The sequence below is a fragment of the Tetrao urogallus genome (genome assembly GCF_951394365.1).
Source record: "Tetrao urogallus genome assembly, chromosome: Z".
In the NCBI taxonomy this organism is placed as follows: Eukaryota; Metazoa; Chordata; class Aves; order Galliformes; family Phasianidae; genus Tetrao; species Tetrao urogallus.
The window spans coordinates 38,653,909-38,677,549 of NC_136816.1; the positions used below are offsets into that span (position 1 = coordinate 38,653,909).

Sequence of the window (23,641 nt, forward strand, 5' to 3'; positions counted from 1 at the left end):
CAGAATATGCATTTTTTTTTCCTTATGAATCCTTACATGCTGTGTGTGCATGCCCAAAGTGTTTTAAAGAAAACTTGGTTTGCAATGTTCCATTGCATCAAACAAGCAGGTACTGAGAGTGCCTGTTTTGAGTGTCATCAAATAACATAAAAGGCAGAATGGCTCCTCACCACACCTCATTGTTTTGAGATGAGAGGAAGATTCTCGTCCCTGCATTTCAATGCATTATTTCCTCCCTCTTTTCTACCGTGCAGATTATCTGTGCATATCCTGGATCCGTCAGTCCTTACTACTCTACTCTCAAAGCTTTTTCCATTTTCTGTTTTAACCATGGTTAGTTGGTCTTGAATTATTCTGAGGCTAGAATTGCTCATTTTTAGACTGATTTTTAATGATGAGTTCAGCAATCAAAATGCTTTTTCAAGTTTCTTAGATCACGCTGTGTGGTAATTACAATTGTCTACAATACAACCTGAAATAAAAGTGATTTATCAGATGCTTTGTTTTAGCAAGAAAAATGAGAAACACTTTTAAAGACATGATTTTGAAGGTCTCAGTATTTCACTTGTGCAACAGCTTAGAGTGTAATTGATTTTTGAGCTGTATTATTCTAACTTAAAGTGCTGCAAATGCAGCATAGCAGTGCTGTAAATGCGTGTGATTTCAGGACAACTCACAGGAGTAAGCAATAACTGTCAGAAATTACAAAAGCAGGCCCTTGTTTTGTTTTGTTTTGTTTTGTTTTGTTTTGAATCTTATGTCTCAAACAGTCATGGAAGCAGCAGTATTTTTAATGTGGCTTCTTAAGAAAATCAGAGCTTCTCTATTTACAGCATGTATGTAAGTAAAAAACGAATTATAAAACCATTCCTCCAAGGCTGCTCACTTTTTCCAAGGAAATTTGAATTTCTTTTTTTTTAACTAACTTTTTAATTTTAAATGTAAAAATACGTAAGGTACTTTCATATGAGGTAAGCACTTAAGAGAGTGATTTCTCTGACTTTTAAAACTATTATTTAAAAGCAGAATATAACAATTACCAATACTTTGGTATAAAAATAATGTAAATACTAATTGTTTCAGAAAGGGCTGACTGTACCAGAGAAGAAATCCTCCCAAATCTTGATAATTTGCTGAATAAAAATAAGCTTATATTTACTCTGCTTTCCTCTTAGAAATGTTGGTACCTGAAGATGAAACTGTTAAGCAATCAGCAACAGACCAGTTAGTCAGATTGAAAACTGATGATATGTTGTTTTTCTGTTATGTGGTACTTACTAGCTTCTCAAAGCAGAACGAAAGCAGTAATAATCATAACTTTTTGTACACGCATAACTGGTACAAATATTTCAGTATTTTTAAGTGGGACTTCTGCCAATTGTTTACTGCTTGCTGCTCCCAGTGGAGTTGTCCAAGCAATGGCCTGCAGACCAGGACCAGCTTCACCAGTGGCCTCTTCTGCCATCTTGCTGTGACTCTTACCATCATGCTGTGATTGATGGGGAGACACTGCCTAGTAAATTGAGTTCCTAAGACACTGCCTCTGAAAATAAATACACCTTCCTATGAAAACCAACAGTGAAGTTGGAATTACTTGCAGAGCAGTCAGCACTTGTGTCTTGAAAGTGTAGTGTCACACACACACTATGGAGGTGTCCTCAGCTGACATCTGGGCTCCAGCAATTGCAACTTGTCTGGGACAATACCACTCTCTGTAAATCAGCCCATGGCTTTAACTTCTGCTCAGATTATGCCATTTAAACAGTGAGTGCACTCAGGTGCACTCAGAGTGCACCATGTTTGACTCTTGTCTCCAGCCATGAGTCACTAAAGGACAGAGTTCTTTCTTTGAAGTGGTTATCTGATTCCCCCTGTACTCTCATTCTGTTTAACCCTTGATTTCAAAGTAAATAATTTTAAATTACTTTAAAATAAAGAGATTGTATAGACTGGAGTCTTTTTTTTTTCTCCAGCCTGAAGCAGGAAGTTTTTTGTCCTGTCTTCTCTAAAGCTTGAAATATTTGCTTTGTTACATCACTGAGTGCCAGCACGAATCTCCGTCCTGTCAGCTACCTTCTCTACAAGCCGTATGAGGTGAATTGATTATATCTACTAAGAAAAAGATGGAAAATGAGATTTTGAAAACTGTTTAAAGAGGAAGACTTGGAAGTCCTTAGGCCATAGCTGAAGAAAGTCTCACAGAAGAAAACTTATGACTGTGTTTGACAGGCAAGGGAGATGACAAATCAGAATTCCAATTTTCTAGGAGTTCTCAGGTAGGTGAGATGTTCAAAAAATCTGTTAACTAAGGTGATGGATGCAAGGAATGACAAAGCAAACTGAAGAGAGGAAGTGTCCCAGACCTATGACTACTCTACAGAAAAGTTGAAATTTCTCATTTTTAGAAGCAGAGATTATGTTAAGGATCAAGAAGGGCTCTTCAGATATCTAGAAGAATTCTAAGGGGTTACTATTGAGATAAAAATCTTAGGAATCGTCTCATGATGAGCTGTGTCAGAGGCAGAAGTGGTTATCCTTTGAGATTGTCATGCTTGTCTCCGTGATTGCGGAGAGGTCATTGTGAAGGTAGGATACTTCTCAAGATATGGAAACTACTGCCTCCTAAAGCGGCAGAAAATAGTCCTACAATGAGACCTCATAGGCCTCTTTCGAAAATTGAGAAAGTGAGACCAATTACATCATCTGAAATGTTATTTTTTAATTCCAGGCATGGATATCTGCCTTAAGAAGCAGTATAGTGGTTTCTATGGAGTTATCACTGGAAGCCCAGAAATTTATCTATTATTAGAATGAGAGAGTAAATCATGCTGTCACATTTTGTTCTTCCTTAGGTTTGCACTGACTTCAAAGGTATTTACAGAATTTTTCTGGGGAGAACTTGTGGTTGGATAGTTTATATGAGAGACCATCAAACTGACAAAACATACCTCATTACATTCCTGTCTATTTGTGGATCCTAATAACATTTTTTTCCCCACGTCAAATAAATTCTTCAAATAATCCTACTTACTTTGAATAATTCTTCATTCAAATACAGTGATGTCTGAACTATCATAATAGAGTTTGAGGCATGCTTAGATACCAGTAACTACTTGTTGCAACCACCGAGTGGTCTGACTGAGAAAACACCATGGACTTCACCAACATATGTTATACTGGCTGTGTATGATTCAATATTTGAGATCATTGTCTTTCTTAACTATTACTGAAGCACAAGTATCATGTGAACTGACACCTAATGAACATTTATACACCGACTTGAGTTCTATCATCCTTAATTTGAATGCATGACAAAAACATTTTACTCTTCATGATGGAAACCATGTTCTCCTTCCTGGAAAAGCTTTTGTTAGCAGAGCAGTTTCTCTGAATAGAGGCCAATGATGAATAATATTCCTCAGAAGACTAGAATTGTTTAACATTTCTTAATGAGATAAATAGTGGGATCAAGTACCCCCTCAGCAAGTCTGTGGATGGCACCAAGCTGAGTGGTGCAGCTGGTATCACAGAAGGGTTGCCATCCAAAAGGACCTGGACAAGCTTGATAGGTTAGCGCAGGTGAACATCACAAAACTTAACAAGACTAAGTGCAAGGTGTTGTTGCTGGGTCTGGGCAATCTTAAACACAAATACAGGCTGGGCAGAGACTGGATGGGGAACAACCCCACGGATATGGTTTTGGGGGTACCAGTGGATGAAAAAGTGGGCATGAGCCAGCAGTGCACACACTACCAGCCAAGAAAGCCAACTGTATCCTATGCTGCAGATCAGACATTTAGAAGAAAAATTTCACTGTAAGTGTGACAAGGCACTAGCATACGCAGCCCAGAGAAGCTGAGATGCCCTGTTGCTGGAGCCAGGTTGGATGGAGCGCTATGCAGTCTGATCTACTGGGTGGCAGCCCTGCCCACAGCAGGGGGTTTGGAACTACATGGTCTTTAGTGTCCCTTCAACTCAAATCATTCTACGTCTGTGATTCTGGCACTGGGATACAGTGGCAGCATGAGAGCAATTTTACTACAATCAGACCTGGAATCATTGCTGCATACTTTAAAATAAGCAATAATTCATTACTCTAACTCACTCCAGTATGTTGCCTATGCATCCTAGAAGTTGAAGGGTAAGACTAAGACAGGTCATTCTGTTCTGTTGTAGTCCAGAATCTGCACGATAATGTTAAATTTTGTGCCATATTGAAAAACAGCCCTGTTTCTGCTGCAGTGCTGCTACACAGCATGATAAAGCAGTAGCTCAGTCATCATCTGATGAATGTGTGCTCGTTCTATCTGCTCCCAACCATAGTGTTGGACTGTTTCATGAGTCTTCTAAATTTATATCAGAAAATAAAATAAATAAGCCTAATAGAAGGCTGATTTGTTGATGACGAAATGAGAGTACAAGGTAAGAACTTGTACTAGTGACAGTCTTTAGCAGTTTCATACTGTGCATTTCACTTCATCAGTTCTTGAAGATCTACAAGGATGCTAGGAAAAGACAAAAAAAAAAAAAGGAAAAAAAATTCAGGTCTCATTAAATTTTTTGTTTTCAGTGTGTGTTTGGAAATGATAAAACAGTGAAACTGGGTGTTCCCTCTTAAGTAGGTTGGTACATAAAATGTAGATTAGTTTTGGCTTCTTCATTCCAAAATCTTGGTACTTCTTCAGTAGATCCTGCCTGATAAAATACAGTTGATAGAAAACCTTGTTCATATTCTTGATCAATGGAAAGTATGATCTAATAGAACACACTGAATAGAATGGGCATCTGGGTGCTAATCCCTTTATTCCAGGCACCCCACGAAAACAAAAGAAAGAAGGCCAGCATAGGGTGTAAAAGGTGTAAACAGGAAAGTTGTCTCTGATCTTAAGGTAAGGCCATAGAAATAGGACTGCTTGTCTACAGTAGAACTGCAGGAGAAAGCGTACTAGCAATTCTGATTTCTAGAGATAACAGTAGAAAGGGTACATGTTAGTTCTATGGACTTTGAAATCTTACAGTGTCTGTTATAAAACACATCACACGTTTTCATATCTGTGAAGTGCTAGAGAAATGGGGGTGAGGATTTGCAGCGTGAGAATTGGCTTGCATACCTTTGTAGAACAGACTTCTAGGTCTTCATATTAATAACAATGAGTTTTGATTCCAAAGAAGACAGAATTTCTGTGCCTGAAAGAATATTCACAGCTTAGAATTAAAACCCAGAGATTTGCAATTACAAAAATGCTTGAGGTCAGAGGAATATGAACACCTTACTGTGTTCCAGTTAAAGTCCACAGCATCTGCAGGTGCTGGCATACACATATCTCAGTTTTCTTACAAGGTTCAGATTCATACAAGGATAGGACCTGGTAATACTTGCTGATGCGTTCATCTAATATGACTATTAAAAGTCATATAAAAGTCATATAAAAGTCATCTAATATGACTTATTAAAAAATATGACTTTTTTATTCCATTTACAAACATTGGTGAAACTAGGAGAAGGAGCTGGAAGTTTCTATGCTGACTCAGGATGATATGTTTGCAAAAAACTGAAAATAATTGAAAAAATGTAGCAAGGAAAATGATAGAACATGCTGTTTATCACCTGCTAATATTTCCTGGAATTAAATGCAATGTAAGAAATCTAAAGACAAAATAGAAACAATGTAAGAAGCATAAATGTGTGTTGTTCAGGGGCCTAGAAACACAGTTTTATCCTTGCCTCTGAAAGAACTGTTTATGTGAAACCACCACTAAGTTTAGCAGCAAGGCCCCAGGGCACATTCTAGGGCTCAGCAGGCATTTCTGCTGGGATTTACAGAGCTGCAAAGCCTGAGCATTCAACATGACCTGTGCGCAGGTGCCCTAAGGGAAGGAGACAGCATGGTCTGAAGGCAGAACTGTCCTGCAGGCAGGAGAGGAGGACAAGCTCCAAGGCACCAAGGAGGAAGCAGAGATTGCCTGCGCAGGAAAACTGGGTAAATGGAACCAGAAATGGGTAAATAAACCAGAAATGGGAAGACTGGAAAATGGAAAAGCAGATGGGAAATGCAGACAACATTCAGAGGCAAGTACTGAAGATCATAGTAAATCCAGCAGCACAACTGAAACCAACAAACAACAACAACAACAACAAAAAAAAAAAAAAAAAAAGGAGAAGAGGGCAGGGTAGAAAAATCAAAGAATTCATTGATTATAGCAAGAATTTGATTTGGGGGCAATAAAAAGCAACTTAAGCTCAGAGAAGTGAGGCTTGAGAGGCATGCTGGAAAAAAATATAGGAGAATGGAAACAAATTGAGCTCAGAATAAAGGAAAAATGACCATGCCAGATGTGTTAGACCACTTTAAGTGCAGCCAGCTATTAGTAACAGGTCCTGCTCTGAGTCAATGCAATCCCTACTGTCAACACTGTGGGCGATGAACTAGATGAGAGCACCCTTGCAGGGATGAACTCAGAGAAACTGGTGAATGGAGAAGAGGAGTGGTCAGCAGAGAGAAGGAAGTCAGGCAGCCTCACCTGGAATTAAGCTGCATTAAGTCTGGGGCCTGCAACACAAGAGAGATGTGGAGCTGCTGTAGTGGGTCCAGAAGAGGGCCACAAAGATGATCAGAGGGTTGAAGCACCTTTCTGTGAAAGCAGGCTGAGAGAGCTGAGCTTGTTTAGCCTGGAAAAGAGAAGGGGAGAACTTACTGAAGCCCTTCAATGCATAAAAGGTGCTTTTAACTAAGATAGAGAGGGATTTATTACAGGGCCTGCAATGATAGAACAAGGTGTAATAGTTTTAAACTAAAAGAGGAGACATTTAGTTTAGATGGTTGGAGGAAATTCTTTACTCAGAGGGCAGTGAGGCACTGGCACAGACTGCCCAGAGAAGCTGAGCAGAGAAGCTCATCACCCCTGGAGATTTTCAAAGCCAGGTTGGATGGGGCCCTGGGCAGCCTGAGCTGGTGGGGGGCAGTCCTCCCTGTGGCAGAGAGGCTGGAACCGGATGGACTTTAAGATCCCTTCTATCCCTACAAAGCTGTTCTGTGATTCAGATTGCTGTAAGATCTTGTGGCGCAAGAACCCATGGGCTTTGCTGTGTTGAAGGTCTCCAACCCGTCAGGAGACAGTGGTAACTGCTGAAAGTGTGCTGAGGTTTCTGCATTCAATTTTGTTTGCCGTTGCAGAAAAAGTGACACAAAGTTTTGTTACAAAGCTGAGCATTCAAAAGTTTGGGTTTATATCCAACTGTCATCCCTCTGTGCACAAGCAGCATTTAAGTAACACAGAGATAATGCACTGGTTTTCTTGTACAGTGGTTGAGTTTTCCGTGGTCACGAGTCATAAACCAGGCACTTCTTCACCTCCTGCTTCTCAGTGTGCTGATTACATATGATTTAAGCCTTCATAATCCAAGAGAGAATAACAAGTTTCCACTTTGACTTTTCCATTAAGCTCATGATGATTGCTGTAACTTTATTTCCCACCATGAACTTATATTCACACAAAAAGCATCTCCACCTTCAGGGGGATAACCGAGAAGCGGAAGAGCTGGAGCCACACGCCTGTCGGGTGGTCGCTCGACGCGACGCGTCGGCCTCACGCAGAGCCGGCCGGGCTGGGGCTGTGCGCTGCCGGGCGGAGCGAGCGCTCCGTGCCGACCATGCCGGAGGTGAAGGCCGGAGCCCAGGGAGCCGCCGCGCCCCTTAGAGGCGCCGCCCGCCTGCCCCTCTGCCGCGGGACGAGGATCGGCATGGCGTCGTGGCGGGACCTGCTTTTCTCTCAGCTCGGCCCCGTCTGCCGCGGCGGCAGAGACTGGCCGGGGGGAGGCTTGCGGCACCCGCGCCGCCGCGACCGGGCCGAGGGCAGCCGCGAACCCACGGCATCCGCGCCGCATGAGGTGAGGGCGGGCTGGCGCGCGCGAGGGATAGGGTTCCTTCCCCGGGGCCGAGCGCTCCGGCGTCGGAGCTCATCGGGACGGCGAGATGTTAAGAGGGGTTTGTTCGACAGCCCGTTAGGAGCGGAGCCCGGGATGGTTCCCCGTCGGCTGGGTGCGGGCAAGACGTGCCCGGCTGCCGCCCCTCCTCTGGTGGCCGCGGGACGATCCCCCCTGGGGCTGCACTGTGAGGTGTGAGGTGTGCGAGAGCTGCCCGTCTGCCAGAGCTGCCGTTCGGTGTACCGCCGGCTGACGGCGTTGTTTGGGACTGGGAACTGTAATGGTTCGGATGCCGGGCTTTTGGGAAGACAGCTGTGCAGCTGTAAGTGAAGTTGTCAGATGGGACAGAGTTTTATGCTGTAACTCCAAGTGTTCATTTCTAATATTTTGGTGATAGAAGTGCGTCTGCTATGGAGTTTTCTTTGTGGGTGTTCCAGCTGATGGATGTGATTTCCAGAAAGTTACAAAGTATCTGCCTGCACACTGAGAAAACAATGCAATCAAGTTTTAAGGTGTGAGCGCCTGATATTAAATCGCAAGCTCATTTCTTGGTACCAGAATCGAGAGGCTGGTTTCAGAGAATTCACTGTATGTTGGACATCATGGATAGACAAACCAAGAGGGATTGCAGTGCTACCTGCAAGAATGTGCTTATACCCGTGTAAGGCTAAAAAGAATTTAAGGAAGAGTCATTTTGTTTTGCAGTTGTGAAATAGCTTTACAGGCTCTTTTTTCACACGTTTATGTGATGCTGTAACAACCTCACATAAAGTCATGGCTGTGCTATTAAAAACATGATAAGCAGCAAGTAGATTCAATTATGTTTGAACTTAAGTTTCTTTAATCATCTTTAGGTTTGATGAGGGACAAAGGATGAAGCTTTCTCAGCTGTTACAAGGTCAGAGGCAAAGAAATTGCCCAATAGGGAATGTGCTGAAGTATGCTTTCCTAGAAGTAACCAACAACAGGAGGAAATCATAAGAACTGCAGAACTGTACTAGAGAAAGACTTTTCCCTCTGTGCTCCATCCTAAATTATTATTATTATTATTATTATTTTCTTAAATGTTGCAGGGACAAAGGCAGGATGAGGAAAATATTTGATTTTTTTTTTTTTTTTTTTTTTTTCACTTGGGATCACCAAAGTAGAACCTAAAAGTCATGTAGTGGATTTAAAAGAGCAGACTTTAAAACTCTTGCAACTCACTAAAGTTCTTTGTAAGCATCTGTATTCATGTAACCATGCTGAGCTCATGGCGGGGCTGCAGGTAACTTATTCAAAGGCACACAAATTGCCTGAATGTGGCCATAGCATGCTACTCCTTTGTCAGAAAGAGTTGCTGTTTACCTTTGTGTAATCACTATGGCAGATGCTCAGGGACGATTGAAAACAAGTTGCAGTCCTCATGGGGCCAGAATCATCTTTGTTTTAAAGTGAGGTCTTTAAAATGGGGTTTTGGTACACAGTAGCTTGTCAGGGGAAGGTTGCAATTGTAGAAAAGAAGGCTGGTACCTTCAGCTTGTTATCAGTGCCACTCTGAACGAGGCTGAAGTTATTAAAGGGTTGGCAAAGATGATGGAGTACTGCTGTATTCTATCTGCAGTGTCCACCAGCATATGTCTGGTCTTGGTGACATCTGCTGTACATGAATGAAAACTTCTCAGGAGGAAAACCTTAAGCAGAAGGGGAAAAGAACCTATGTGCAATATTGTTCCTGTAACTTTTCAATAGTACTGGAGAAAGGTGAAGCGTCAGAAACATATGACAAGCAATAGAAAAGAGCAAACTTTGTAATCTGTTCTTTCATTTTTAACATTCTTTGGAGGAATGCATGAAGAAGCTGATAATTGTTTGTCCGCTTTTGCCCAGACGTATAAGTTATGAAGTAGAAGAACTGGGATAAGTACAGGGATAATCTGCTACAAAGTACTTCAACTCCTGTTAGCATTCACAGCTCCATGTACTATGTTCCCAAAGAAATGTTCAGTGGGAACCTGACTGTTAATATTTCTTTCTGACTGAGCGGTTTTGAGAGTTGAACTGAGATCATTTTGATGAGAACCAAGAAGGCAGTTTGGTGGTTTTTCTGCAAGTGGTCAGTTCTGTGACAACACAAAAAATGCAAATGAATGTTAAATCTTCTAAACATATTTATTACTTTTATTTTCTTTCAATAATATGAACAGTTACACATAAATCATAAGTATTTTATATCAGACAGCTATTTTCCAAGAAATATATTAATTCATTTATCCTAGAAATGAATTGTATCAGATGAGCATATATTGTGAGGAGGAAAGGTCTGGAATTACAGCAGTAGCTAGATGAGCTAATCTCTTTCATCTAAGCTTGAATACGGATGCTGGCACTAAAGTCTTCCTTGGTCTTGGTCTTGACATGACAATGTGTCTGGTTCACACTTCAGCTTAGATTTGTGAAGGGTCAATCTAATTGACAGAGTCCTCTGGAGTGTCATACAAAAAACCAGGAGTGGAACACTCCAAGGAGGGTTCTCTGTGTTCTCCTAAATGATCCCACTTTCCATCCTGCCTTTTCATGGCTTAGTTAGGTTTAACTTGCAGCACTGTGTCTGCGGAGAAAGTCAGTCCCCACATGATGCCACATGGATCCTAGGTCTTTGGTTCTCTCCATGAGGGTGGCAGGTCCCAGCTGGGTAATCCAATTTATGGAGAATTGAGTTTGGACTTCAGTCAGCTCTCAGTGTAGTGGGAAGTTGGGGTGCATGGGGTGAAACTTTTTCATTTTTTCTCAGTGTTGTTTTTCAAGAAGACCTCCCTTAACTGTTGTGTAAAGCTCCCCTGATATCACAAGGTGATAAATGAACATGTTTTTGTGTAACGGATATACTAGATGAACTCTTGTGATCTGCTCTGTGCTTTGAATTACCAATTCTTTTTTTTTTTTGTGTTCTTATCTCTACTATTTTAACTCAGTTATTCAGAGTTAATCAGTTATTGAGAAGCTGATTCTTAAGTTAGTTCTAAAAGAGACCCCTTGAGACAGCCACAGCTCTAAGGAAAGTGCTTATACACCAATAATGGCAGGGTTTATTAAGCTTTTTTTCATCATAATGATAGATTCAGTGATATTCTATGATATGATTCAGTGATTCTGCAGTATGATTCTGTAGTTGCTTTTGCCAGTGTAGTTCCTGGTTCATGTTCTTGAGCTGTCTGGTTCCCTCTGTCCATTATGCAGGCATAAAAGGAGGCATCTGAAAATACTTTCTGGGGCTTCTTGCTGCTCTTGGGACTGAAGATAGACAAACAGGTAGATGCGATCCAGTAAAAAGGGTTTTTAACATGCATCTCGATGTTTCAAATCATGCCATCAAGTTGCTACTGGAATGAGTACTTCTGTTTTTCACTAATTAGTAACTATCAGTGATGAGAATAGAGTTCAGTCCACTTGTGCGCTGCTGCTGTTTGTGGCTCCCGGTGTAATGGTCTGCAACTGTGCAAACAGCTGGGCTGTGCCATGATGCCAGCCCTGCAGAGTCAAAAAATGACACATTTCATTACATAAGTGGGTTCCTAGGTGCTGATAGCACTGGGGAGTATGCAAAGGGGATTTGGTCACTTCCATAAAGAGTTTGTCACCAACTGTGACTTTAATGTCAGTTGGATTAGGCTGTGTTTATAAGGTTTGATTGCAGCTATAATTTTTTTACCAGTCCACTATAAAGTGCTGTTGTTGTTTATACTTTATGGCACAGTTTAACACCCAAAGAGAGATAGAGGAGCTTGTATCAGCAGACGCCAAATACTTGAAAGATGTATCTGCCCACCATCTCATCAACACTCGCTAGAAAGGCTGGGTGCCAGAACAAGTCCCTTGGATTTAGCTGAGCAGAGAGTGCAGGATGTGCAACTGGAGGATGGGAGGCCAGGCATCTGAGAGCACCTAGACTGCACAGGAGCCCTGCCAGGTCTCCTGCTGCTGCTTGCACAGCAGCTTGAACAAGGCCTAGTTGCTACTTTTGACTCTCCAAACCCTGGAGAAAAGACCTTTGGCTGCTCTGCCAGCCTCTGGCACGCAAAATGGCTGGCAATGCTGGAGTTACAGTGGGCGTCTTTGCACATGAGGCTGAGGGATAGGTTTTGACAGACCTGTGAAAAGCCAAAGGGTGTGCTTAGGTAGCCTCTGTGGCAAAGGGGCAGGATGATACTCCTATCTCCATGGCCCCGCACATGCAGCTGCTCCCCAGCCATGAGTTCATACTAGGATTTAAAATTTAGTGAGATTTATATTTAGAGGTAAGATAGGTCCACAAGAGAAACTTTTTTTTTGTGGGGGGAAGGGAAGGAGTGCTAGGGTGAACTTAACTGAGGAGAGCAGCAGATGCCCAGCTGGAAAATATAGAACCATGGCTTCAGTCTTCTTGACATTCTTGGAGGTCATCAGAACTGTGTTCCCCCTCTTTGTAAAATGGGATTTTGGCACTGTGAAAAGCAAAGCTCTCTCACAGTATGAAATTTGTGTGCACGTTCAGCCATAAAGTTTCATTAGAGTGTGAGACAAGCAGCAAAACAAACAGCACTGTCAGGAGTGTCTGCAAATGTCCAAGTGGCTTCAAAAGCCAGTAGTCTGCTGTCACTTCTTGGCACCTCTCATGTTTCTTGCAGGTGAGTTCTACAGTCTGTATTTGTTTTGCTTTTGTCAGTAACTTCAGACACTTTGTCTTTGGAGGGTCACCTCTCTATCTAATACTCTTCTGTTTTGAAAATAAAAAATAAATGAAAGAAAGCTCTGAATTTACCTGCAGGTGTCATATGTAACTTCTTTCACTTCTTCCTGAACACCTTCTCTTGGTGAAGAAAAACTTATATAATTAGTCCAAAAGACAAGAGAAATAAGAAAAGAGGAAAATTTTCTATAAATATGGGCATAAATTACATTTCAGTGTGACTTTATACATAGAGACTAAATTTCTAGGCAGCCATGGAATGTTTTTAGAGCAGAAGAGCAATTTTAATTGAATGCAAAATGTGCTATCAATTTTCCTGGGGGAAAAAAAAAAAAAAATTCAAGAAACATGAATGAGGTTTGATAATTGTCAAGAGGAAATCTTTGTCTATTGATCAATGGGTCTCTGTATTTACTGTAAAGCTGTGTTCAGTGTTATGAGTAAAACACTTTATAATTTGATCAAATGTGAGCCAGGGGAGATATGTACTGCAAATGATGCTGTAGTTGGTTTAAACAAGGAAGAACAGTGTCTGATTTTGAATCTTTGGTGGATGTAGGTGGTTGAGCATTGTGATCCCTCACTGCCAGGAAGGAGAGATACAGCTTCAGATACCACAAATTGATTTTTCTTATTTGAATTGTAAACAAAGAAGATGCATCAGCTTCTGTTGTTCCCAAGGTGGAAATCTGAGTAAGGCTTGAAGTACTGTATTAATCCTCTGAATAATAATCTGGAAGTAACATTTTCTTATGACTACCTGGGTTTTTACTACTTTAAAATGGCTTGCAACAAAATAATTTCAAAGTGGATGTGTAACTTGCTTGAATTTGTGGGATTTTCTGATGAAGCTACATTAGTGAATATGAGAACACTAACTGCTTTATTTTCTCTGTTTTGGCAATATTGCTAAGTTCAGAAAAATTGCCAGTGAGTCAGGCAGGGCTATCATTAAGGAGTTCTCTAAAAGAAATGTGGAAAGCGAGGCCATTTTTATATTTTAGGATTTATAATTATTTGAAAATACTCTATTATTTGTTCCTGCTCTTGTCTATCAAAAGCTTTTTTGTCTTTCATCATTTACTCTGCAATTTTGGACTGTTTTCCATCAATTTAAGTCATTGTAAGATGTCTTTATATATCTTGATGTGTGACGAGGTGGTTTAATAATCTATGTTTTGGACTGCTTATTGAACTGGCTCTGTAAGAGGAGGTGATGTCTAATATCATACTATGTTCTAGTGCTAGCAATGTGAGGCAGATGTCAGTGTTTAGCAAGGCAGCTGCTATCTGCTTTAAGTACAGATTCTTTGTTGTCTGTTTAGATTGCAGTTATGAAGCATAGCCACATCCAGATTTACTCAAAAATGCCACTCTGCTGGTGTTGTGGGTTTTGGATCAGCCTATTTCAGGGGGAAAGCTAAATTACATTCCATGTCACAGAGACTTTTTGTCATTTCCAGTTGAGGAGTATGTCCGGGAAACCTGTTTTTTAAAAAAATTATGAATGTGTAATAACAAAATAAGATTTTAAGTAACGCTTTTGGGGCCGGCTTCAAGGACTGTGCTGAGGAAGATGAATTATGGATGTAGATTTCCTGTGTTTAGCCCACTTGCACATGTCTGCACTATCGACAGAAGTGTTATGATGGAGACTTCCTTGGCCTTTCTCCTGTATAGCTGGGTCACAGGCCATGCAGGCAGAGAGGAAGGCCTGCTTAGAGCCTCCCAGTGCAACTGTGCTGAGCTGAAAGCACTTGTAGAGCCCTGTTATTGTATGTATTTTTCCAAAATGTTATGTCTTTGGTGATAGCAGAAGGGCTTGCTTGATTAACTGATAAGCTTGAAATAGTAAGAATTATTGCTGAAAGGCGTAGTCCTTCATTCTATGGGCTAAGTGTTCCGTCAGCTTGCTAGTTGTGTGTTCTAGGGGTCAAACTGGGGCTTCTTCTGCGGTAACAAGGAAATAATTTTCTGTTGAGTATTTCCTGTATTTTGTTGCCATGGCCCAACTACTATTTGCATTCAGAAATGTTCTTCTTATTGTCTCGTGCCGTCCACTCTGAGATTAGAAGCAGTGTGCTGGAAAGCTCATTACTGTCAAAGGTGTTTTCGCTGAGTTTGGGAATGCAGTTGTAGAAACATTTTTATGAGCCTTCAATTTGAGACTGCAGTCCAGAAAGGCAGTTAGGCATGCATGCTTTACTTTTATGTGCAGTTGGCTAAGTGTGAAAGTAAATGCCACAGTATGACATTGGTAGAAGACTGAATTTGTGTATTCCTGAGAAGCTGATAGACTCCTTTTGTGACAGGAAAATCATCTGAAGTCTCTTTTCTGCATGGTTGGGGATTCTGAGCAAATTCTTTTGCCTTTCCCTAACCTGGGTCTGCATTTACCCTAGTAGCACAGGTGACTCTTATTTTACTGTACGTATCAACAAATAATTGGGAATTAATAGCTGACATAGTTAAATGGACTGCTATGAAAAAATCACAGAGCTTCTGCTGAGTTCATTCTTTACTTTTAAAAAGAGGAAAAAAAGAATCCGTAGCTATGAAATCCCTGCAAAAGTGTCTTGGGAGTAACTGGCAGTTGTCTTTTATAATTGGGTATTTCTCTGTTGAACAGTGAGGCATTCTAATGGAGTGTTCTGCACAGTACTTCTGAGACTCTTCTAAAAAAGTAGTGATGACAGTTTTCTTACATATTCAGTTACTTATAACGTAGTATTTTCGCAGATGTACATAGTTTTAAACAGTCGAGCAAAGGAGTGAGTAAGAAAAATTGTAAAAGCAAAATACTTGTTAGTAACAAATGAACCGATGTACTGCAGTGATGAAAGTTGGGAGGAACCATGGCATTTCTGTGTTGCAAACCCAGGCTTCTGTCTTCCAACAGTGTAGCCTGAACAGGAGGAAATTTTAGAATGGCTGGGCGTTTATTGGAAACCTCACGTTGGGTTTGTATTGCACACTCTGGTGTTGTACAATACACTTTTGTCCTATGTGAATCTAAAGTGGTGTTCTTTGTTATGAACAGTTACTTTGTATGAACATTACTTCATACCATAAGTGTGTATGTAATGGAAAGTAAGGAGGAGAGTTCCTACCCCGAGACAGCATGTTGAAGTTTGAAATCTTTCATGCTGGCAGTAATTTAGCCGTCACCTTGGGGAGTAGAAATATTGCTGAAGTCCCACGTTTCAGTAAGAATTATTATGCACGAAATTACAGTACCTGCAAGACCACTCTAGCTCTTATAGCTCAGCAAGCATTCCAGGACTAAGAGTTAAAAAAGACATAAATCGACTGAGAGACAGTCACAGCTCTTGTGAAACAGTTTTGAGTGTTAACTTTCAAGAAGTCTGGCTGCATTTCAGGTACCTGGTGTTCTTGCAAGTGACTTGCTCCATGTCTAGTTAATTTTTAAAAGGGTTTAAAATGGTTTAGGATACTGTGCTGAATGTGGAGGCTGTATTCCCGTAGTAGCAATGCTGAGAAGTTCCTCTTTCCTTCCCCTCACTTTGTGTTTGAGTAAAGGTTGGTCTCATACTCCCTTAGGTTCATTTCTCTCAACTTTCACCTGATAATGATAGCTCCCTCCTTTTTAGGCACCAAAAATCACTTTTAGATCTTTTGGGTCTATTTCTTGACATCAGTAATAACCATTCTTCGCAGATACTGTGTGGGTACTCTGGAGTGTGGGGCAAATGTATCAGCCCCGTAATTATCTGTTGCTACTAAATGAGTATTTGCTTTCACCTCATCATTTTAATGATAACAAAACATTTCTTAACTGGAAAGAGTGCAGTTATATCTTGTTTTGCAGTGATTCTGCCGTATCTGCTCAGCTTTTTGAAAATGTTGATTCTAAGAGTTAAGATTTTGGAGATACTTTTTGAGCATAAGAGCCATTGCAATATGACTTAGAAAAGTGGTTGTGTACAGTGGATTCTGTGCAGAGCAAAGGCGCAGTGTTTGGCAGCACTTTTCAGCTCTTTAAATAGTGTTTTGACTAAGACATTACATGCAAATCATTGCTGTTTGTGATGTCAGTACCAATTTGTTGTAGTGTAGTAAGTAAGAGATCACAAACTTGACTGTTATGATCAGTTTCAGTATGAATGGATTTTGCTTAAATAACTTAACGTACTATTACTTGAATTGTCTAGTCATAATACAATTTACATTATCTTCCCTTGTCTAAATCTATAATATGCAAATTATTAAAGGCAAATACTGCCATTTTGTAGAGAAAGTGGTTATATTTCAATAATGGATGGAATTCTGAAAGAGAGAAGTGTGTGCCTTTCAATTACTTGTTGCAGGTGATTTGATGGTATCAGAAGTAGCATGTGGAGTCTTTTGAAGATGTGTATATCTGTGTCTTTCACCCCAAAGTGGACCCACTATTACATCCAATGGTCATTAAAAAATGGTTATTTAGTTGTTCAGTCTGTTCTAGTTTTCCTGAGTTTAGTACTTAACCAATGAATGGTCCATGTTGTCTTTTCTTGAAGAGCCTGAATGTTTATTGCAGACCTTGGTTTAGGAAAGCTCATGCCAAAGCAGGACAATTGCACATTTGCCACTGCTTGTTAGTATGTAATTTATGCAGTACATCTAAGAGTATTGACTTTGACAAGCTGCGTACAAGGGAGCAGGGTGAGCATGGGCAGAAGACAGCTGGAACAGCAATCACAGTGTTTCTCTGAGACAGCTGGGAACCCCTGAGGATCAGGCATAGCATGGGGTACCTGGATGACTCCCTGCTCGTGCTGCCTGACCCCCAGGCATGAGGAACTACTGAACCCTCAGTGTGAAGTCCCAGTCGTGGTGGCGCATCATAAGTGTCACTGCTTTGGTGGACTGCTTGCCTTCCTGCTGGTCTGGGTTTTTGCATTTTGCCTTCTTGCACCTGCAACCAACAGGAGTTTGAAAGAAATAAGCATTGTGGGTGTTCTCCGAATTTTAGTCTCTTGATCTCTTTCTTTACAACTGGAAACCTTACTTCTGTGAAACCAAATTTGACCTGAGAGTGTCCCTTTAATACCATATTATGTAAGAATCTCAGACACTAAATATACTGGAGAAGTGATTAAAAGTGGTTTTCTAAAAACTACTCATGTGCCTTAAATTTCAGAGCCAAACTCTTCCCACTCCACTGACTAAATCAGGCTAGAAATCTCCAAAGCCTCTTCTGTGGCAAGGAAGCATAAGCAGCAATCCTAATCCTTAGACTGGTAAGAAATGAGAAGGCAAATTTCCCAAATAAAGGTCTCAAGATTTTCTAGGAGGAAAATTGTAATATAAACACTGCTTCCAGTCTTCAGTATATCAGAAAATAAATTTCTAAATCATAAACAATAGATAGATCTATATTTGTGATAGAAAGAGTGCTTGCTGTTAGTGTCTGAGATATATATATTCCTCAGTTGTAGTGAAGGAAGAAGTTTTAGTCTGTTGTTGAACTTTAACTGAATGATGACACTTCTGAAATGTTTTAAGAGAGAAATATTCGTATTACAGAGGTGTATATAAAAAAAAGCTAGGAACCAAGATCAGACAAACATCAGATGAGAAGTCTCCTCTTTTCATTCTTACTTGCCGAGTCCTGAGTTCAGAGATTGCTGTAGAGAGCATGGTAGTTTAAAACCCTATTCCTGCTTATTAATTTGGACACCTTAGACTGAGGAATGGATGTTATTTTTATGGTATATATTGTATATTAAGCAAAGATTTCATCTGAATTTTATATAATAATGGTAAATGTGTTGCATCTCACAGTGTTTCAGTTTTGAAACTTGCTCATAACAAGGTGAAATACCGTGGTACAAACTTAAATTTCATTTTTTCCTATGGCTGATTGGAATTTTAGTTTATTTAAGTAAAACTATCTGAAATTTTATTAAGATAGAAATGATAGAGAATTTACAAACTAGGCTTTTGGCTATGTTTACTTGCTTCTCATTGGTTATAAAAATAAATATTTAAGAATCTTGAAGTGAAGCTAACTCAGATGAGTGTGAGGCTAGAGGTATCTCAGAGACGCTATGTGAGGTGCATCTTTGGTGCGTCGAGATTCAAGGATCAAATTAATTGAATCATGACCTTGTTCATTCAAATTAAATGGGAATTTTATCAATGATCCAAGACTGGATTAATGGTATATCAATCAAGGCTTGTCAGAATCAGTAGGTTTTTTCCACTGGCTTTGTTATACATTGAGTCCAACACATTGGGATTAGAGTGGTCTGACCAACTGTAGCATATGTTAGTCACTGCCTCAGCTGAATGAGAAAACGTGGTGTTGGACCAAATTATAAAATGTTGTACAAAGCATCCAGAATTTTAGGCATTGTTACTTTTGTTTTAACTCCCTAACCTCCCTTTTTAGATTCTCCAGAATCTAAACAAAATAATGTTTAGAATAAGGTATGTTATTTAGGAAAAAGCCTAGATGTTCAAAAAACTAATAGTAAAGAAAGCTTTTTATCTCCCATGTTACTTGCTGTAACTTCAGCAAACTTTATTGCCATCCCTGAAGACTGTAAATTATATTTTTGTTTTAAATAACCACATCTCTGCCTGTGGCAGGAGAGTTGGAACTTGGTGATACTTGAGGTCCCTTCCAACTCAAGCCATTCTGTGATTCTGTGATCTAAAAGAGGTAGCGTTCCACATGACCTCTGCCCTCTTTAAAATTACTCATTGATGTTGTAACTTGTATAATATAGCTTTTTGCTGAGGAACATTAAATTTTGGAGGAAAAAACTTCTTTTGACACCGTTTTTCAAATGGAGTCACATTTCTGAGCATGTGTGTTGCTCATTTGACAGTATGTTTTGATGTTGCTCTGTAGGCTTATGCAACACACACAGTTGTACTGGGGGTATATACTTTATATTCTCCAGTGCTGCCCTTCACACCTGGAAAGATGCCTCCAGAACACTCGATTTCCAAAATACATCATGCTGGTGATAGTATAGCTGGGGGGAAATGGTGCCAACAGCTTGTTCAATCTGCTAGTGCTGTTACTAATCAAAATGACAGCAATGTGAATGTTCTTCTCTCACAAGGCTGAGCATGTTTCCCTAGCAAGTGCTGTGAGGCTTGCCAACCTCTTGGCAATTCCATTACTCCCTCTCCTGTTAATGAAAAGTTTAGTGAAGTTCATTCTTATCCAAGGCATCCTATAAATAAAAAGATTTCTTGTTCTTTAGTTTCAATTGAAAAGCGTTGCCAGAAATATTAAGGGATTTCAGAAGATCAGAGTCCCAGGGTATTATAATAGTAGAAACATTTGTCTATTTTTCTTGATAGCTCAGACAACTAGAATGAAGTGATTTGGGAAGCGTGAAACAATAACAATTACTAACAAGACTACTATTGAAAGGTTTTTTAAAGCACTGCATGCCTGCCCTCAAACAATGAAATTTGCTGTGCTGCTTCTCAGGTTTTTCCTTGGATTTAATTTTTGCCTGATGTCTTCAATAGGTGTATTTCTGAGATATTTAATTTTCCTGTATGCCCACGATCTGTTCAGCCCTGAGGATCTTCCATGCTCTTACTTCTTCCTTCTAAGCTCAACCAGACACAATTAAATTAGTTACTCTTGGAAGGATACACACTCATCTCAATACCTGCGAACTGCTTTTTAATAAACCCTTTCATCTTTGTCAGTGGGGGACTGACTCAGACTACTTTCTGAGGACTGCTGTTAGTCCTGATGGGAGCTGGGTCTGAACCTGCACAAGAGTTGCTATTTCACCCATGTACCTCTTGGTATTCCATAACCAGGTTATTAGCTATGAGTTAATGCAGGGGTATTTAGGGATGTGAAGCTGAAGTAAAAATTCTCAAACAAACCGTTTTTTATTAAGGATCATAATTCTTTTCAGGAGATAATAGAGAAGTATTCTCTTTTATAAGAATTATTGCTGAGCTCCAACCATAAAAATGCTCTGAGCGCTGCTCTTAATCAGTTGTTACATGGATTCTCACAAATTGAATTCTTTTCTAATTCGTTGTAGGAAGGAGACATTTTTTACACAAGTATCAAGAAAAGTACTTAACACAAGTATTTTTGCAAGTTAGGCATATTGCAAAGGAGTAATCAATTTTCAACTTAGAGAATGAATAAGGAGTCAGTATTTATTATTTGATTACCTTTTGCCTTTCATGCCTAATCATAAAATGAGTAGCTTGAAGTCTGCTCTCCCCATATCTGGAGCTGCAGTTCTGATGGCAGTTTTCCTTCCATCACCAAAAATTTTAAACTTGTATACTTCATAATCACCAAGAAAACCACTAATTTCCACTTCACTCACAACACCTTCCCTGCTTAGAGATAAAAAAATCCAGGAGGGCACCATTCCTAGTTGCATCCCTTTGTGCCTGTACCAAAAAGTTTTCATCAAAACGTTTTGGGAATCTCCTGGATCTGTTTATATCTGTTTGTATCAGCTGATGTTCCTAGTTAATGTCTGGCAAATTGAAGTCACCCGTAAGGACAAAGGCAGTTAATCTAGAGATATCTCTAAGTTCCTTAAGGAGTAATTCGTAGATGTTGTCACCTGGGCTAGGGGGCCTATAGCAGAAATTGTTTTCGAGAAAGGTGCATCCCACTAGGCATCATCAGTCCTGGTGTTGTTTAGATTACCCCATGATCAAGAAACCCAAAATTCTGCTGGGAACATCAACTTTGGAGCTGCATAGTGACTAGCTGGGTCTGCCTGTTCTATACGGCTACAGGAAGGATGGAAGGGAACACTACCTGTGACCTTGCTCCTTTATCACCCCAAAGCCCTGAAATCCCATTTGATTGACCTTGGAATTCTTTTTGATATCTCATTGTTGCTGACATGAATAATGGTTAATAATTAGGGGGCTGTACTAACCTGGTGAGTTTCCTAGTGACATCTCTTACTTGGGCCCCAGGTTGGCATCCGACTTCCCAGTAGGTCTGGTCTAGTTGGCATATTAGGCCCTCTGTTCCCCTCACAAGGGACTTGCTTATGATAGAAATGCTTCTTGTCAGAGGTGGTTGTGATATGGATGTTAGGTTCTTGTCCGTCAAATTCCAAAGCTTCATGTCTGTTGTCTGAGAGTATGTTGGAGGGTGGGGTTTGGAAGTTTTTCTGCTGCTCCGAACAGAAACCTGCTTCCATTCACCTCTGTCTAATAGGTCCCTCTTTCTGCCTCACGGTGAGAGTGTAGGAGATCCTTTGGTTCTTGTGGTCTGATTGGCTAGAATAGAAAGAAGTTCTTGAAAAAAATTTGTGTACATCAGCGATTCAGTTCAGTTCATTCAGCTGCAACAGCCTTCACTGAGGCAGTATCACAGTGGGGAAACTTCACCTGACACACACTCTAAATGCAGTCCAAGACTATCTTCCCTGTCTTTTGTACTTGAGCATAGTCCTAATTCAGTAAACACATAACCAGGATGCATCAATTCTGAAATCTCCTATAATAATAAAACAAGAAGGAGTAAACAGTGTCTTTCAGGTAAAAATGAAATAATGCCTTTTTGCACAGTATAAGTTTTAGCAATATTGCTATTTGTTAGTCTTCTATCAGAATGTGCAGTGCTTTCAATTACATGTATGTGATCCTCTAAATCATTTTCATGTTTATTTACTGAAGAATACGAATATATTTTAGGATACATATTTCTAAGAAAAAAGTTGGGGAGTGAAGGACTTGTACAATTCAGAGCTCCAGTTTCAGCTAATAACATTTGGTTTCATTTGACATTGTGATGGAAATTATTCGGAATTAGGCATATACAGCAGCCTAAACTTTGTAGAGCAATGTTTTGCTTTGTGTTCTAAAGTTAAGGAATATAATTACGTTTGAAATGTCTTTTCAGACACCCAAATCTTGGATAGAAGAAGTCTTCAGTAAAAGAGAATGTGCAACCATTATTCCCTATTTGAAAGACCCTCACAGGTAAAACAATGACTTTCATTTCTCTCTGTTGAATTCAGAAAGAATCAGAGTTCACTTTTATGGGTGTTTTGTGAAGTTTGGGTGCAATTCTTTCCATTTTTACAGTACTACTGTTGGTGATTTTTATAGGTCCTCTCACCAGTACATTTTCAATGTTGCTGTTCATTTGAATTAGAAATTATAAACAATTAACCTTCCATGCCTTCCTGGACATCATGCTATCCAATAACTAAAACCGTGTTATGTTATCCAAATTAAAGAGAAAAAAAGTAGCATGCTTCTGATATTGAACTACTGCTGCACAGAAATCCATAATCCTGTACTACTGTTTTCTCCCATCCTCAAAATATCGCCTACTGTTGATCAAAGTCTTACGAGACATAGGTTTCCACTCAGATTGACATAGAGTGTGAAAAGAGTAAGGAAAAGATCAAACTCTTAAGCAATTCTGTGGGAACTGGGAAAAAAAAAAACCCATGATTTGGCACTTCAGACTGTATCTAATGGAAGCTGCTGCCTAAATATGCTCAGCAAGATCATGTTTTGATTTTGTGAACTTGTAATTTGTATTATGTTGTTTTGAACACATGGATTGTGTAGACAGTAGAGAACTCATCTTCGAAATGTAGCTGGAATATATGTTTTGAGATGTTACATGCAAGCCAAATCACTGAAGTTATCTAGTAGTTCTTCCAGTGGTTAATACAGAAGAAGACAACCTTTAATTCTGATGGTCGAATTTTGTCGGAGATTAATTTATTTTTTATGATTATTACAGGTGTTTTCTTTTGTACGCGCATGTATTAATTATTATTTATCTTTATCACAGATGTCTTGCAGGATGCCAGGTGTGCCAGAATTTAATCAGGTAACAGTGCAAAAGTAATGTACATATGATTTTTGTAATGACCTAAAGCTAGCAATGAACATTCCTACTCTAGGAAGCAACAATAATAACAAAATCCTTCCTCTTACAATGTCAGAACACCATTTCTGGGGACCTGGGGTGAAGGTTTATCATAAACCCAGGTAACATAAATTGCACAATAAACTTC

At 39.9% G+C, this 23,641-nt stretch overlaps 1 protein-coding gene across 1 annotated transcript in view; it reads left to right on the forward strand.

Moving 5' to 3' along the window:
• Positions 1-23,641, forward strand: part of TRPM6 (transient receptor potential cation channel subfamily M member 6) — a gene marked incomplete at both ends in the record, with an annotated part of 99,970 nt that overhangs the window by 12,381 nt on the left and 63,948 nt on the right. Inside the window, 2 exons of the mRNA XM_079548260.1 lie at positions 22,507-22,586; positions 23,416-23,454. Coding sequence (XP_079404386.1) covers positions 22,507-22,586; positions 23,416-23,454 — 119 coding nt within the window. The remainder of the gene's footprint in view (positions 1-22,506; positions 22,587-23,415; positions 23,455-23,641) is intronic.